This window comes from Lactuca serriola, chromosome 8 (genome assembly GCF_051521515.1).
Source record: "Lactuca serriola cultivar US96UC23 chromosome 8, Lser_US96UC23_V15, whole genome shotgun sequence".
Lineage (NCBI taxonomy): Eukaryota > Viridiplantae > Streptophyta > Magnoliopsida > Asterales > Asteraceae > Lactuca > Lactuca serriola.
Genome location: NC_136415.1, coordinates 76284794 through 76303841, shown reverse-complemented (window position 1 = coordinate 76303841; position 19048 = coordinate 76284794). Strand labels below are relative to the sequence as shown.

The window sequence follows — 19048 nt, the reverse complement described above, 5'->3', positions numbered from 1 at the left end:
TAACTGATCTAGAGAATTGAGAGAAAGAAGTCAACGCTAGAGGAAAGGTATCGATCCACGCTGAAAGAAACTAGAGGAAGAACGCTATGAAAATTGAAGTACGTATAAGCTTGCCAATAAGTTGACTGCAGAAAAGGAGTCTACTAGGTATTGCTGAGAATTTGAGGTACGTTGCTCAAACTGATAACTTGATGAAGTTTAAATCATCGATAATGAAATTGAAGTGTTAATGAAATTTATATGAGTTTTTAATTAAACTTTATCAACGAGTTAAAAAAAAGTCGATCTGGATTGTGAGAAGCGTATTTTGGCCCAAATTAGTCAAATGTTGTGAAGTTTTTAATTTCTATTGTTAGATGATTAAATTAAAGAATTTGTGAAGTTAATATGCTGATTTGTATGTTATAAGGGTATGTAATTGGAGGGATTAAGCACCAGATAATTGGGGATTATATCATTAGTGCATAACATTGTAATCAGATCAAAGATACTCTTTTTTTGAGTGGGATATGATGCAAGTCTTATTTCAAAAACATAAATAATACCTAAACCATAGGCACATGATAGATTGTTGTTAACATATGTTGAATGATACGGTGTTTCAAATTGAAACTCTAGGCATCGTTAGTTGATAATGATATTAAGTTATAGGAAATTGTTTATTATTCACATGATGATGTTCTTTGTTGGAATTGATAGATAACTACAAACATGCTGGATTATGACGCTGGTATATATAGGTAAAGAGTCTGATACAATTTGATTGCAAATTGCAGAAAGAAATTGATAAAAGAATAAGAACGGATAAAAGAAGGAAAATAGTTGTATCTAAAAACTTGTCAACTTTCAAGAGGTTGACTCTCTATCTCCCACCAAAAGTTTCTTACAAAAAAAGTGGTCGTCCCCTCTCTAATCTGTATACACACACACACACATCTCAGCACTCCTAACAAACCCGAAAAAAGCTGAAACTGACACTCACTTTCACTGTTCAGGCCTAAACCAAGTGTCACCACCTCCTCAATTATCATCTATTTGATGTGGTACAAAAGGAAAATAATGAATGCATGATCCATCGATTATATGAATTGGGAACCTATTTATTTAAAGAAGGATAATTGATGCAAAATCTCCAAACCCATCCTTCTTTTTCACTAGCAAAAATGGGCTCGAGAAAGCGCCCCATCTATACTTAATCATTCCGCCTCTTACAACTCTGTTACCAGCCTTTCTTTTAATCTTTCTACATCATATTTTTGAAATTAGGATATCAATACGGACGGATATTTAATGGTTCTTTTATGTCCTTCAATACAATTCCATGTTTACGTCCGTGATCGGATGGTAACCCTTTGCGTCTTTGAAATACTTCATCAAATGCGTCCAATACCCCCGATCTCTTAGAACATACTATCGTTTCTTCATAGTGTCTCTCCATAAACTTTTTTATGAGACCAAGGATCTCCTTAACGACGTGCTCTCTCTCAAAGTTACATGTTCACTTCTCCACTCGAACTTCATTCCCTATGTTTTCCATTTTACTTGAATCGAACCTAATGAAGCCAACTATTGAATCACCATGACAATGCAACCCAACGAGCAACGAGGGAAGAAATCGTTTAGCATTTTGATCCCTTTCATCCAAAGTTTTATGGATTTACACACGCCTTCGCCTTCTACCGTCTCGCCACTCCCATTGGAGGGTACTCCAGATTGCTAATCCCTCCTTTTCCACTAAAATTTCATTAAAGTGAAGTTATGGGATGCCCCGCTATCAATTAGTACCACCCAAGGTTATAAAAAGCTCACCATGGCTCCGCCATGGCACGCCATGACTCCAAGGCTTGCATGTGCCGCCAAGCTTTGCCAAAACGCCGCCTTGACCGATATATGTGTATAAAAATGAATAATAGTAGAAAATACATATAAAAATATGAATTATATACAAAATTGCCGCCTTAAGTCACGCCTTACAAACGACATGACTCGCCAAGGCTCGGAAAAGCTTGAGGCTTGACATTGCCGCCAAGTCACGCCTTACGTTATTTAAAACCTTGGACTACCACCAACTATTTGTTTCCCCACCATGAATCCTCCTACTAAATTTAAGAACACTTTTATGGCACCGTTTTCCTTGATAGAGAGATAGAGAGGTGGATTTCTTTTACGAGCCAAAAAATTAAAAGTAACCGATTTAGAAGATCATAACGCATGTTTTGGCACTAACATGAAACTTTATTGTCTATTTTGTATTAAAATTAACAATGTTGCATGAGGTCCAAAAAAGTTAAAACATCGTTGCATAAATAAGTATCTAACCCTTTTATTATTAGTCATAATAACAATAATAATGCTAATAACTTTAAGATAATTTGAATTGTAGAACTTTATTCCTCATCATGTTTTGTATACTTAGAAAATGATGTGGAGGATGAAATGACAACAACTTGGGCCAAATATCATCTTATAAGGTTTTAGATTACAAATTGGGTAATTTTGGTGAATAAAATGTAAGTTTTTGCTAATGTGGATAATAAATAAAGTGCCTTGCTTATATTGGCATATCATCAATCTGAAATCAACTCGATTCATCTTTTTTTTTTTAAAGCTTTTGGGAAATTGGAATTCTTTTGGAAACTCAAATCTCTCTCTCTCTCTCTCTCTCTCTCTCTCTCTCTCTCCATATGTGTGTGTGTGTGTTTGTATATATTATAGCTATCTCAACAAGTCAACATGTCAAGTGGTGAGATATTTCTTGAGCTTTCATTAATTGGAAATTTCTTGGAAACTCATCTCTCTCTCTCTTTCTACAGACATAGTTTGTTTCATTGAGGTGCTGGAACTGCATACATTCTCTCACAACAAATCAACATACCAATGGCATCTTCATCATCATCTCCGGCCTTTTCTTCTCAATCATGGAATCATGATGTTTTCCTAAGTTTTAGAGGAGAAGATACTCGCAAGACGTTTGTGGATCATCTCTACACAGCTCTTGTACAAAAAGGGATATACACTTACAAAGATGATGAGACACTTCCTCGGGGCGAATTGATCAATCCATCTCTTATGAAGGCTATAGAAGAGTCACAGATTGGCGTCATCGTATTCTCTGAAAACTATGCCGATTCTTCATGGTGCTTAGATGAACTTGCACATATCATGAAATGCAAAGATACGAGAGGCCAAATAGTTATACCCATATTTTATGGCGTTGATCCATCTGAAGTTCGAAAACAGAAACAAAAATATGGAGAAGCATTTGTTAAGCATGAGTTGGAGAACAAAACAAAGGTTGAATCATGGAGAAAAGCACTTGTGGATGCAAGTAACATTTCTGGATGGGAACCAAAGCACATTGCCAACGGGTAATCTTCTTTCTCTTTCTGCACTGTTTATGCTTAAATCATGTGTGCTCTATCAGCAGCAACCTCAACCAAAACTCCAGCATATCCTGGTCTACCTGAACTGTTATAGACTTAATTGAGTTCTAATTCTAATTTTAATTCTGAATTTAATCCCTTGCTTCAATTTACAACAACAAACCCATCTTGCTTTACTTTTAACTATTTGATATCATTTGCTTTTCCTAAGAAAATAGTTACAAACTACTTGTGCTATTGACTTTACAACTTCTAAGAAATATAAAGGGTGATTAATACTCCTTTTCTTCATTTTAATGGAGCATGGAGCATAAAGCAAATTTACCTCTATTGTAATGTGAGCATGTTTTAATTATTGTTGTATGTCCAAATTTCAACATGTAGGCATGAATCAAAGGTTATCATAGAAATTGTTGAAAAAATTTCACAGAGGTTGCAGCTAGTAAGTCCAAGCACAAATACCAACCTTATTGGAATAGCGTCTCGTGTGCAAAGTTTGAAATTGAAGTTACAAATTGGTTCAGGTGGTGTGCGGATGATTGGAATATGGGGTGTTGGAGGTGGTGGTAAGACTACTCTTGCATCTTCTGTTTATGAGGAAATATCTAGAAAGTTTGATGGTTGTTGCTTTCTAGAAAATATCCGGGAGAAATCAAGTAAGAAAGGGTTAGAAGAATTGCAACAAAAAATTCTTTATGGTGTTTTGAGAGAGAAGATAGTGCAGGTAGAGAGAGTTGAGGAAGGAAAACACATCGTAGAAAGGTGCTGATTGTTCTTGATGATGTCGATCAGCTTGACCAATTAAAAGCTTTAGCTGAATCACATGATTGGTTCGGTGAAGGAAGCCGAATAATAATCACAACAAGAGATGTACATGTAATATCAACTACTGCGCCTAGAGTAGATGAGATACACAATATTAGTTTGTTAAACGATGATGAGGCTATGGAGCTCTTTTGCAAGCATGCACCATGTGGTCACAAACATAAAAAAGATTATGAGCTCCTTTCAAAAAGTGTGGTTTCTTATGCTGGTGGACTCCCATTAGCACTTACAGTTCTTGGTTGTTTTCTATGTGGAAAAGACATTAATGGGTGGAGGAGTGCAATAGCCAGATTGAAAGACATCCCAGATACAAATATTGTGGAAAAGCTAAAAATCAGCTTTGATGGACTTACAGCGGTTGAGAAAGAGCTGTTTCTTGATATTGCATGTTTCTTTAGAGGTCGGTATAAAAATGAAGGGATAATGTCGATGCTTGATGCTTGTGGTTTTTACCCTCATTTAGGCATAAAGGTGTTGTTAGAAAAGGCGCTCGTAACTATTTCAGATGGAATGTTTGATATGCATGATTTGGTGCAAGAAATGGGACACTACATTGTTAGAGAGGAACACCCTGAGAATCCAGAAAAACATAGTAGAGTTTGGAAGAAGGAAGATGTTCTAAAAATTTGTGCTATGGATGTGACGAAGGTAATGCTTAAGCTATCTTTACATGCTATATATGTATGGTTTGGAAGAAGAGAATCCTGACATCATTTTGCATCTATTACAGGAACTTGACATGATTAAAGCAATAAGATTTGAATGCGATAGCTATGATCTAGTTGAACTTCCTTCGGTTGCAAACCTGAAAAACCTCCGGTGGATTGATTGGAGAGGTGATCTTGCAAGTCCATTTCCTACTAACTTTCCACCATGGGAGCTTCGTTGTTTGATATTGGATGACATCTCGCAGAAACGACTTTGGAGGGGTTATAAGGTAATTCTTATACTCTATCTAAATAACAAATTAAAACAAAGTGGATGAATAATCATAGATCTGACTTGCCTAATTCAGATAGCAAAGTATAAATAGTTATATGGATACGAGCACATAGTTATGTCACTGGTCATTGGTGTCATTAAGCAATATCACTTGTAGTAAACCTCTATTTTTATTTTATAATCGTGTTTCTGGTTTTTAGCCTGGTTTTATTTTTTTAGTTTGATGGACGACGAATTGTTATATATGGGATTATCTTCTTTTTTTTGCTGAGAAATATTAAATTGTTAGAGGAATAAATGTGATGATTGAACTGTAAGCTCAACATTACATGCCATGCACAATTAAACTATTAAACAATCTGATTATAAACATAAGGCTGATACAAATCAGAAATAGAATGCAAAGAGAAACCGAAAACGTTCCTGTAATTCGATAAACAAGGGTCTCCAAAAGTCTGAGACTCAAAATGTTTATTCCATAATCTTAAGAACGATCCTAAGGTCATAATTGTAATCTTTGTCAAGCCTACTTACAAAAATTAAAAACATACCAAAATAAAAAGATAACTATTAAGAAAATACTAATCTTAATTAATATATAAAAGATAACCCTCTTTATTTGTGGCGCTGATAAACATGACCAAAACAACCAGCTTTATCATTACTCCCCACCCAAACAAGCACCTTGTCCTCAAGGTTGAAATCTGGAAACTGTTATCGAACCACCTCGGGTCTTCATGGTGTGTGCCGGGGCGAGTCATACGGTAGATCCAACCATAAGCATCGTCCCCTTCAAAGATAGGTTCCTTCAGTTTCTTGAAATCATCCACGAGATGACCTTGGCCCTAGGCCTTGTCTTCCTCATGCATTTTCCTTGTGCATGAATCTTCATCATCCGAGAATCCAAGGATCCAAACTCTAATGAGGGTTCCTTGACTTCAGAATCCTTGTTCCATTTTTGACTATCCTCTGCCACAGTCAAGTTGTTGATGGCTTTCAGAATATCCCCAAATTGCTGAGAATTTTCCTTCCTAGTTGCTTCAGCCTCTTCATGGATTGTCAACTTTTGCTGTGCTGTTGGACATCTCGATATGAGAATCCGCTGTGAACAGTGTCGTGTCAACAATTCTTCTGATGAACAGATCATCATGAACAATATTTCCAATGAAATAGTTCTTGAATTAACAATGATTCTGCCAGAATCATTGCTCTGATACCAATTTGATACGAACTACAAAAAAAGAAGCACAAAAAAACCAAAAATGTACCGGTAACTCGAAAACAGTGGTCTAGAAAAGTCTAAGACTCAAAATGTTTATTTCATAATCATAAAATCAATCCTCAGACCATACTTATAATGTTTGTCAAATCCTACTTACCAAAAACAAAAACATACCAAAATAAAAAGATAACTATTAAGGAAATACTAATCTTAATTGAATATAAAAGATAACCTTCTGTATTTTGTTAGAATTTAGGGATAAAAGATTGTTTGGAATTCGAGAACCGTGAAAACACTTTCAAATTGAAGTATTTCAGTGGTACTCCTGAAATCTCAATTGGATAAGACTCAGGAAAAATGCAAGAACAAAGAATGAGATTGTTATGATTTTCTGAAAACCGACATGAAACTGTCACAAGGCAGTTTCCAAACTGTCTCTAAATTATCACAAAACCGGTTTTAGATAAGGGTTATTAGCCAAGTTATATTAGTATATATAGAGTTAGGTTCAAATGTTTTCACTATTTATTGTGTGCATGTATGACTGATTCTGGACCAATCATTTTAGTTATTTTAAGAAAGTAATTAATACATATTAAATGCTGAAGATGTAATTAATACCTATTATATCTTCAACATGTAATATACATTAATTACTTTCTTAAAATAACTAAAATGATTGGTCCAGAATCAGTCATACATGCACACAATAGATAGTGAAAACAAAATAACCTAACCCTATATATATATATATATATATATATATATATATATATATATATATATATATACCTCATGTATTATGTTATCATCAATAATACAATACGTTTACATCACATTTATTGTGGTATCAGAGCCTACCATAGTCGGATCCTCCTAGGGTTACACCCCTAGCCGCCAACAATTAGATCTGTCTGTCAGGTATCGTTCTTCATAAATGATTATATCGACGACCATTACTCCCTTCTCTACAATCGAGAAGACCTCACATAACTCTCATAAGTTTCCTTTTACCCTCTCTCCTAACAATTATGGTTTCTGGAAAACAATGATCCAGCCTTTTGTATTTAGCAACAGTCGTTTTCATTATGTTGATGACACTATTCCATGTCCCACTCCTACCCTACCGGCCACAGACAAAGTCGCTACTAAACCCATATCGAACCCGTCTTACGTTGCATGGCTGGCCAATGATGCCTATGTGCACACGCTCCTGTTATCTACCATCTCTGAAGCATCTTATCTTCATGCACAAGGAACGACAACAAAGGATCTTTGGCTCTCTCTATAACGAGCCTATTCCATGTCCCACTCCTACCCTACCACCCTTCTTACTCGGCAAGTTCCCACCTCTTTCCAAGAATTGAATGGACTCCTCGCTGACCATGACTTCATGGTCAAGAAAAATATGCCCACTGTAACACCGGTTCAAGCTTTTGCCACCACAGCGAAAACCCGCTCCACTACTGCATCTTCATCTGCACCTGATACGTTACAAGCTCTTCAACAACTCGTGTCACAATTGGGTCTTCAACTTCAACCAGCCCCTTCCACATCACCTCAATCATTTGACGCCAACTGGTCTTCATCTTCTCGAGGTTGCGGCTCAAACAATCTTTGTGGTAGCGGTAGCTATTCTCAATCATCAGGAGGAACTCATAACCAATTCTCTTGGGCTTCTACACAAAAACACGGTCTATGTTGCATGCAACCGTTGTGGAATTGGACATATTCCCTCTCAATGTCCTAACCGTGACCCCATCACCATTCGTCTTCATCAACAACCAACTGCTAACTTTGCTGAAAATTACTCTCAAACCACTACATGGCTTCGTGATATGGGCTCTAACAATCATGTCTCTCATGATCTGTCCTCTCTTGACAGTCACACTCCTTACTTTGGGGAGGATTCTCTTGATGTCGGCAATGGTACAGGTTTATCTATTTTACATATTGGATCTACTCGTTTTTATTCACCTTCTAAAACCTTTTCATTATACAATATTCTTCATGTTCCAACGATCAAAAGAATCTTCTTTTAGTTCAACAATTTTGTCTTGACAATGATGTTTTCTTTGAGTTTCACTTTTTTTTTTGTTGTGAAGGACAATACTACCAAAACTACCCTCATGGTCTTTACTCTATCCGTCTTTCGTCTCTTCAGAGTCTTCCCAAAGTTGCGCTCACTACTTTTAAAGCCCCTTCTGACATTTGGTATCAACGGATGGGGCACCCCCATTCACAACTTTTCAATTTTATGTGTTCTATGTATTGTCTTCCTGTTTCTCATAAAATGTCTGATGCTTTTTGTAATTCATGTCATATTGGGAAATCTTGCAAGCTTCATTTATCTTCTTCCAATTTTAATCGCAAACATATTTTAGATCTTATCGTGTGTGATGTCTGGGGTTCGGCACCTGTGACCTCTTGTGACGGTCACAAATATTTCTTGTTGTTTGTTGATGACTTTTACCGCTTTATGTGAATCTTCCCTTTTAAACGCAAATCTGATGTTTTTGAGATTTTCAAACAATTTGTTGCAGTTGTTCAACGTCAGTTTTCAACCAAGCTTAAGTCGGTTCAAACTGACTTGGGGGGTGGGGGGGAGGGTGAGTTTCGAAAACTTCTTTAGTTTTTAGCTCTCTTTGCATCATTCATTGGTTGTCTTGCGCTCATACAAGTGAACAAAACGGCCTGGTTGAGCGACGCCATCGACATGTTGAAACTGGCCTGACCCTTCTCGCTCAATCGGGTTTTGCATTTGACATTGCAGTTTATCTTATCAATCGAATGCCATCTCGAACCACCTCTAATACCTCATCCTTTGAGTCCATCTTTTCACAACCCTCTGATTTTTCTTTTTTTAAAGATTTTCGGGTGTCAATGCTTTCTGCATCTTCGGCCTTATAACCAACATAAGTCATAAGATGGATTTTCGCTCCACCCCTTGTGTCTTTCTTGAGTATAGCTCCTCTCGTCATGGGTAACACCGGTGTTTTGATCCAACCACAGACAAAATTTACATCTCTTGTCATGTTCGTTTTCACGAAAACCACTTTCCCTTTTTGATACCTGTCACTATAAAGCCTACACCCTCCACATCTGACCCTTATATCTCCACCTACCCACTTCCCACTATTGACGATGACTCACCACAAACACCACCAGCTACTACATTAACTTCCTCACCACAAACACCACCAGCTACTACATTACCTCCTTCTCTAGTGACACCGACTGCTGCTGCTCCTCCCCTTCGTTTCACATATGCTCGCAGCAGACAGACCAGAACTGGTCAGGCTATGAATCTGTCATCATTGCCAACTACCGATGCCCCAACCGACACCTTTGCAACCCGAGTTAGAGCAACTATGCTCCGATAGAATCCAAAACAAACGACCCGATTTGATCCAGCGGCTTTTCACACAACCACTACATCTGAACAGGAACCAAAGACCTTCTCGGCTGCTGTTAAACAACCTCATTGGCAACAAGCCATCGCTGATGAATATGCAACACTACTCAAGAATGGTACTTGGACATTTGTTCCTCGTGCACCCAAATAAAAAATTTCCAGCTTGACCCCAGACAGGGGCTTGGACCCCGCTACCAGGGGCGCTGCCCCCGGACTCCCGTTCATTTAGTGCTTCGCCCCTAAATGACAATGTACTTTGAATCTTGAACAAACTCAAACAAGTGTGCATTCCGCACCTCCCTTACTTGTTTAATGTTCATCAAGATTGTATTTGGTCAACTAATTAATCAATTACACTTAAATACGCATTGGTAATACAAATCACCAACATATTTGTGGTGCTGATAAACACGACCAAAAAGACCTGTCATATAAAGGGTTGTTTAAAAAAATCCACATCATGTCAAATAGGAATCTCCCTTCTTCAAGTTAGAGGTGTTCACGATTCAGGTCAACTAAATAACGTGTCCAGTTCATTTGTTAAAACTGGTTATTTGGATTACGTTGTTCTTTGATTTTCCGGTGAAACCAAATAAATAGCTGGTCGAATGGTTTAGTCCCAGCTTTATGTATTTTTAATGGGGGACCGCCTGAATTCCAAACTTTGCAAATATTATACTTTTTTTTCTAATATATAATTCATATGTTTTGACTTGTTTCACGTGTATATAATTTTGAATTTTACTTTAAATTCTTATTACCTAGATATACTGACTTGTTTGCACTTTTATGCAACAGAATCTGCCAAATCTGAAAATCTTGGAACTTGTTAGATTGAATAACCTAATCATGACACCAGATTTTGGTGAAATTCCAAATCTTGAAAGAGTCATTCTTCGTGGATGCCGGCGTTTAAAAAAGATTCAGCCATCAATTGGACAGTTGGAAAGGCTTGTTTTCCTATCTGTAGAATTTTGTTCCGCTCTTAAGATATTTCCACCCATTAAGCGACTAAAGAAACTCGAGACCCTTTCATTATCAGATTGCCCCAAACTTTTTAAGCTCTTGGGGATCCAACACAAAAGGAGCGGTCTACTGCATCTTCATTCGAATATTAGTGGGAAAGAAGTTGCATCCTACAAAAAGTATTCTTCAAACTTTGTTGTTACTTGTTGGACATGTGGTGGTGACACAGAAATTAAAAACCCAGCAGAGGACCTGGTTGATGTAGAAGAATGTTGTTTAGAGGAGCCTTGTTTACCTCGCAACAACAATACAGAGTTACGGTTTTTTGCCAGAGGCTTAAGAAAGTTAAATCTCCGGTACTGCAGTCTGGGAGATGAAGACATTGACTCTGCTGTTTGGGAGTTTCCCAACTTGGAAGAACTCAATCTAAAAGGAAATAAGTTTTCACGATTAAGTTTTAGTCGCTGGCGACTTCCTCGGCTCAAATGGTGGATGTGTCATGGTGCACAGGCCTTGTAGAATTGTCAGATCTGCCATCAAGTATAGCTGTTGTTATAGCGGATGGTTGTAGCTCACTTGAAAGCTTTGGAGATACTTCAAACTGTATATGGTTGTGGAAGGTTTCACTTTGGGGGCCGAACAATCTTGGTCCACTTGTTTGTAACATATTACTACACTCCATGCTCCAGGTTTGCTTTATCTTTATGTTTTTGGAATTTCACTCTTCATATAAAACCCATAAAGAAGAATAATTGAATGTGTTTTCCATGGCAAGGACATGCTCTTGAAGATCACTTTATCAGTGTCACGCTTGATCATCAGATGATTCCAAGGGGGTTTGTAGGTAGGCTGTTTAGGGGGACAACATTTACACGGCGTCTTCCATATGATTGGTACAAAGACTTTTGTGGGTTCGTAATATGCATCGTTACCAAAGCAAGACATCCACGTATAAATATAATCATCAGGCAGGAGGTAGATGAAGATACTCTATCTGCGCCTTGGCAGGGGTCTAGTGAAGCACCAGCAGATCCTGAATATGTTGGATGTGTGTCAATCGTAGGATATGTTCACTGAGACACACAACAGATTGCTCAGAATTATTTTGGGACAAGGAAAATGAAGATGGTTCAAACACATTTACAATCCGACCACATGATTCAAAGTCTTCTGTCGAGATCTTATGGCGGCCTTACTACTACCTACAGGTCTGTAGGAAACTTATTCTTTTGCATGTTCTCATTTATTAATCAGCGGTAACATGTACTTTTTTGAAAAGTGAAAACTGAAGTCTACAAAATGACATTTCCATTGTTTCCCACTAATCCCTTGATTCTACCATTATGATTAGGTAAATGGTAGAGGAATCACTTTAGTCTCAATAATGTAGTGAGATGTTCACAAGTTTTTGGTTTTCTCAGTATTCCCTTATATTTGACCATTATGGAATTGCCTCCATTTCCCTGCTGCTTTGCCTACTATTGTAGTGTTTTTTTTTTTTTTTTTTTTTTTTTTTTTTTTTTTTTTTTAAGGCTTATTTCCTATTAGCAGTTTCTTCCACCATCATTTAACTTCTTAAGCGGTGTTTGTGTTGCGGGATTCAGAACTTGTCAAGTGATTTGGTACCGGAAGGATGAAGGATTTGTGTTTGGTTGGTAGGATCTTTCAAATCCAACCAACCAAACACATTAGAGGTTCCAAATCTTACCAACCGCCGGTTTTTCCAAATAAATACGTTTTTATTTTATTTTATTTTTTTTTATTTTTGATTACTTGGTTTTTGGTTTGGTTAGTTTTCTTGGACACCCTCAGGATTTGGAATAGAACTGAAGTCCATTCATTTGGATCTGGTTTGTAAATCTTTCAAAGGATTTGACATTTATTTATGGTAAATGACAAAATTGCCCTACTTTCATAATATAAGTAGTTATCTGCTTCATTTATAATTTAATGACAATGAATTCAGATAATTATAAAAATTATTAAATTGTTTTTCTGAAAATTGATTTTTTTACAGAAACTGCATAAATACTTCAAAAAGAAAAAGACTTTTGTCACATAACATTCCAACATATAATACTTTTGTGAATTAATTCTCTACATATTCAATTGGAGATTTCATAAAAAAAAAAACTTGTTGACTTGTGGGATCATATACCTATGGTCCAAAAACTGAAGTAAAAAATTAGGAGAGGTAAATAGAATTGCTTCTGAACCTATCTATTACAGATGAGAACATGTTGTCTCTATCTGCAGAAGAAAGCCTAAAACCATGTTCCCAAAATAAAACCAAACTTACTCGTTTTAGCCTCGTTTAAATTCATTCTCGAGTTTAACTTTCATGGTTGGTTGTAATTAATTTGTATTCCATTGCAGAAAGTTGTTGTCAAAGTGGATGTACACGATCATAAAGAAAAACTGAAGGTTATGAAGGCAGTTTCCAGCCTTTCAGGTTAATATTATGTTTGTTTTGTTTTTCCTGTATTTTCACTTGAGTACCATATGTTCGACTAAACTTTGTTTTGAAATATATACAGGGATTGAGTCCATAGCTTTTGACATGAATGAAAAGGAAATGACGGTGACTGGGGACGTTGATCCATTCGTTATGATCGGAAATATTAAAAAGTATTGTCATGCAGATATAGTGACCATTGGACCAGCCAAAGGTTGGTAGAAGCTCATTGCAGGGCCATCAATCTTGAAATTCTAGAAGAGTATCCCGGTGATTGTGTTATATCGGAGGTCTTAAACAATAATGGAAACGTACAAGAAAAGATGCATTAGGTACATACATGTATATTGCAATACTTTCAAGAACTCATGTGGAGAATGGTCAATGTAAAAGGAAAGATGTAGTAGGTACATGTGTATGGGATAGGCTTTGGATTAATTCGTGATACACATGGATGATATTGCTATATTTACTCATATATATATATTTTTTGCATTATCTTAGTATTTTTAGCTACATTTGTATTTAATTTAGGACAAAAGGTTCTTATAATGTTTAAATTTACCTCAAAAAGCTTCCAATGTGGAGGTGATCCTGGATCCACAAGCTCAAACAATCTGCTCAAGTGCTCCTCTTCTTCTTCTTCTTCACCTTAAGACACCAAAATCTCTTTGTCAAACTAAAAACTCACCAAAACACTCAAGGGTTTCGTTTTCTAGGACAAGGAGAGGTGTAGGCCGGTTAACATTTCCAAATGAGGCTATAATGAGGTTTAAATAGGGTGAAAACCCTAAATATTATGGTTTGTCTCAGCCTTACGTACGCCCTGCGTACGTGGTTAAGTCCCACGACCACTTTTATGGCTAGTACGCTAAGTGTACCCATTGAGTACACCCCATGTACTAACCAAGGGACTAATTTTGAAAGAAATTTGCATTAGGGGCTAAAAGAGAAACTTACAAAAACTTGAATGTCACAAAAAACCCTGTTGCAAAACCACTCATTATGTCCACATAAAGCAACCATACTTTGGTTTGCTTAGCTACTTTGTGTTTCTTCTTGCTTGTTGTTGTTGGATCTTGATGATTTGAGCAACTGTTTGGCAATGGAGGTCCACATAGATGTTTGTTCCCAACATATATTGATGGACCGGTAAGTGTCTGCAGTTGATTTCCTATCAGAATTTGTCCTGACATGTTGTTTGACAAATTCAAATGGCTTAAAAAGTTCAAAGATGCCATGATCGAAGGGATCCTCCCGTTCAACTTGTTTTTTGAGAAACCAAGAGAAAATAACTGTGTCATGTTTCCAATGTTGTCTAGTATACCCCCACTCAGATGATTATTAGACAAATTCAAACCTACCAACGTAGAAAGTGTAGTTAGCTCGACCAATATTTCTCCCTTAAGTTTATTGCTTGAAAGGTCCATGTTATAAACCATTCTCCAAGTTGTTGTATATTTGAGATCAACACATTTTATGACCTGAATCACAATCTTATCATAAACGATATCTAGATGATGCTCAAGCATTAAATGGATCACAACCATGCCATTTAAGTGTCCTACACAAATGTAACATCTCAAAAATCACAACGAATTTAAACTTTTCAAAACAACCCATTTACTAAATGAAATGTTTACATAACCATTGTTTTTAAACATTATTCAAAAAACAGAGTCTCCCAAGATAAACAACATAAAAATCAGGATGTCTAAGGTCATGTCTTCGCCTTGCCACAATCCTCTTAAGTACCTGAAACAAAACTAAAATTGTAAGCCAACGCTTACTGAGTTCCCCCAAAGTACCAGCACACAATAAACATATCATATTGTCACACCCCGAAAACCAAAGGCGGAAACATTTCCGGGGTTGACTCCACGTTGAGAATCAAATCCAATGTACATAGTAATCACAGTAAACAACCATTACATTACATATATTTGAAAGTTTTACATTTGTTTCAAAAGTAAATTGTACAAGTTTTATACATATATCATATAAACAAAAGTTGAGACGAGTCTTCTGAGCACTCCGTCTTCACCAAAAGATATCGCCGGGTACCTGTCTAACTTGGACCTGAGAATACAAGTGGTTTGAAAATCAGCATAAAGCTGGTGAGTTCATAAGATGTTTGTTTTCTGAAAATGTACCAATTTCCTTTAGTTTTCCGAAAAGGTCTGTTATCCAAGAAAATCCCATATTTTTTTATGTTAAACAGTTTAGTTATCCTTCATTACAGTTCAATTACGCGTTATATGTTAACCCCAGGAAAATCTCATATTTTCCTAAATACAAGATTGATTGAATAACACAGAGTATAGTTTAATACACAAAACTATATATTGAAAATCATGGGATTACTATCCCGAATTAGATATGAAATACTTTAATATACACGAACTGTAGATAGAAAGTAGTTTGAAAACCTTGGGACTAACATCCCGAACTAGATACAAGATAGTTTGATATACATGAAAATATAGATTGAATATCATGGGACTACCATCCCGGACTAGTTATAAATTCAGAACCATGGGATTATCATCCCGTACTAGATATAGCTTGAAATCATGGGACTATCATCCCGTACTAGATATAAGATATATACATACTGAAAACCATAGGAATAACATCCCGCACTAGATACAAGTTCAATAAACTGAAAACCATGGGACTACCATCCCGTACTAGATATGGAAACTATAGATAGAAAGTAGATATGAAATTGAATCAAAGTCAAAACCAAACCCAAAGCGATACCATGAATAAGATTATATTAATACATATTGTGAGTCGGGTAACCATGCTGATACGACAACGAGACCTCCTTGACGCTTGTCAGACGTCGGACGATATCCAGAATTTGTCACCCCAGGCGTGCCCGCCTAACTGTAGCTAGCAGTTAAGGTGTGGGATTGTCAGTCCCGAATAGATCTATTCACAAATTCCTCGCTCTCCCTCCAGGAGACTCTGGTTACACTTCCGAGGAGGATTTACTGATCATCCATAAAGGGTAGTGACTAACTCACAAACTAGTACTAAACTATTCACAGGGTTCTCATACGATATCAAACATATAAAAGATTATGAAACATAATACAGTGAATATAGATACATACAATGAAGCTATCTGACAATACATTCAAATGATACAGAGATAAACTGAATCAGACATAGTTTATCTAATAACTTTATATACATATCTATACATGATAAACGAGAACTAAAGAACCCCAAATTATTCTCATAATAATTTGATTAGTTTGGTTATTTTCTTAACTAAAATCCATTTTAGTTGTAGTTGATAAATCATCCCTTATGCTCAGCATAATACATAAGGAGTAAAAGTGTTTATAAGTTTGCCAGATATTATTTGAAACATATCAATATTATAATTCGAAAACAGTTATAGTTTGCTTGTATTCCCCCCTGAAAACATTGAAAAACACGGAAAGAGCGTAGGGGTATGAACTCATCGGACGAGAAACGTGACGATTTAGGATGCTAAACGTTGGTTCGGGGCTTGCAAACGCACGAGGTTCCTAAGTATAATGCAAAAATTCACATTTGTATCTAATTAGGACTTAGATTATTTAATTGTTAGGGACAAACACTTTTAGTCGCGGAAACACCCCATTACAAGTGTTTGGAGGGACCCGGGTGACATCTACGGACGTGTAATGGCACTAGGGACTTGGAATTTGAGTTTACTCCCCAAGAGTAAACTCATACAAGAGTTTTTGGTCTATAACACCCATTCCCCATGAGTTTACGGCCGTAAACTCATGGTGGGGTGGTTTATGGTGCTTAATGGGTCACAAATGGCTAATATCACTTGGGAATGCTTGGAATAATTTTTCCTAAGGCTTGGAATTAATTTAAAACATCAAATGACAATACTTAAGGGAGTTTACGGCCTTGGCATGGAGCCTATGGCCGTAAACTCTCATACTCCTTTGAATATGTGTTTTTAAGGTTCCAAAGTTAATCACATGTGATTCTAAAAATTCCTACAAGCCTTGAAATGATTTTTGGGCATAATATGACATGTTTTTAGGAGTTTACGGCCTTGGAGCATGTTCTATGGCCGTAAACTCTCATATGAGAGGTTTTGTTATGTTTAAAGCCCTTAAACTATTTTTGGTTGGTCCTATGATTTATTCCAAGGCTTTTGGTGGTGTTGGATGGCTTTCTAACACCTTGAAAATGAGTTTACACCCATGATTGAGGAGTTTACGGCCCAAGCTCATGACTTGGCCGTAAACTCATACAAATCCCCCAAAATTCATGTCTAAAGTGTTCTAAGTCCATTCCATGAAGTCATTTAGCCATATCTAAAGTCTAGTTGTGGTTTGGAAGGGTTTTAGGGCTTAAAAACCCTTTAAATATGGGTTTACGGCCTAAGCACCATCCTGGGCCATAAACTCATATATAAGCCTCTAAATCATGAATAAATCTCGAATTTAAAGGTCCAATATGATACACAATGAGTTTAGGAAGGTACCTTAGAGATTTGAGACCTTAAAATTGAGTTTTGGACCCTTGAACTTAGATTTAGGAGAGAGGTTAGAGAGAGAGTAGAGAGAGGAAGAAAAAGCTTCAAATGAATGTTTAAACATGTTTATATAGGTCTCAAAACTTGGACATGGTGGAATTCTACCCGATACCGGCATTAAACGGGGTTTTAGGTCGCACCCGATTAAGTTTCCGTAACCCGGCGAGGATATTTCTAAAATTTCTGAAATAAATATTTTTGGGCTAATTTCATGAGTTCCTAAGGGGTTTGGACACTCATTAGATTATAATAAACATATAAGTTTAAATAACTTAACCCAAAACGAATTTGATAAACGGCGAATTTTTCGGGTAGAACGGTTTTCGGTGTTGAACAACTTCGGGTTGTTACATTATCCCCCCGTTAGAGGGAATTTCGTCCCGAAGTTCAAAGAATAAGATATAGATCATGAATTGGAATGACATACGAATGGATTTGTCACCTCGAATCTTCACGTTCTCAAGTGGGATCGGGTCTCCGCTGGGCATTCCAGCGAACTCTCACTATCGGGACGTGTCTTTGTTTCGTACATTGACTCTCTCTCAATCTATGATCTCGATTGATTTTCTCATGAAAGTTTCAACCCTGGACGACTTCGTTTTCCTCAAAGGAAATCACTAGGGTTTCGTCGGGTAGGTACTTCTAAGGATTCGAGACGTGATGTACCGGATAGATGTTACCAAGCTCTAAGGGCATCCGAAATTTGAAGATTGCAGAATCGATTTCTATGAAGATCTCGAAAGGCCTGATGTGGGACTAAGCTAGACGTTCGGAAGAAATTCTCGGGAATCCTTCGGGAAAGACATTTAGAGGAAACAGCTGTTAACTTCCCATTTCTCGATGATCACAGAAACGAGGGATGCGTGGTAATTCATATCGGGAAAAACTTTTGAGCTTTAAGGCATGGAATGATACGAAGGTTTGATGCCGAAGATCACGAGAACCGGGTCGAGGAAAAGATCTAGACGAGTGACCCTTTCGAAACCAAGGATAACAACATGAATGGGACTCGGTCATTTCATGTCAAACATAGCATCAAAGTATTTCGTGAAGAGTTTCCCCCATTTAAATCGAATGGAACAGAATAATCCTCCGCACTGAGGATACAATCTATAGGTACGAAGTTAGTGTTCTCTATCTCACTGGTTAGTTATCTCGATGGTGCGCATTTCGATTACAAATGAAGGATTGAGCTTAGAAAATGTTCGAATGGATGGGTAACAGGTTTCCCTTTTTTTTTGTTCTAATATTGAAAAGAGTTGCAGGTATAAAAATTGTCAAA

General features: G+C 36.9%; 2 protein-coding genes across 2 annotated transcripts; both read left to right on the top strand.

Annotated features, from left to right (window-relative positions):
• LOC145066383 (TMV resistance protein N-like) lies at nt 1–4152 on the top strand. Its single transcript, XM_079013614.1, has 3 exons — nt 1–166; nt 2814–3368; nt 3768–4152. The coding sequence occupies exons 2-3, from the start codon at nt 2878–2880 to the stop codon at nt 4150–4152; spliced, it is 876 nt and encodes a 291-aa protein (XP_078869740.1). The 5' UTR covers nt 1–166; nt 2814–2877.
• On the top strand, nt 4149–13711 carry LOC145066382 (disease resistance protein Roq1-like). Its single transcript, XM_079013613.1, has 6 exons — nt 4149–4856; nt 4939–5145; nt 10586–11442; nt 11529–11961; nt 13130–13205; nt 13291–13711. The coding sequence occupies exons 1-3, from the start codon at nt 4329–4331 to the stop codon at nt 11270–11272; spliced, it is 1422 nt and encodes a 473-aa protein (XP_078869739.1). The 5' UTR covers nt 4149–4328; the 3' UTR covers nt 11273–11442; nt 11529–11961; nt 13130–13205; nt 13291–13711.
• Nucleotides 13712–19048: the final 5337 nt, after the last annotated feature.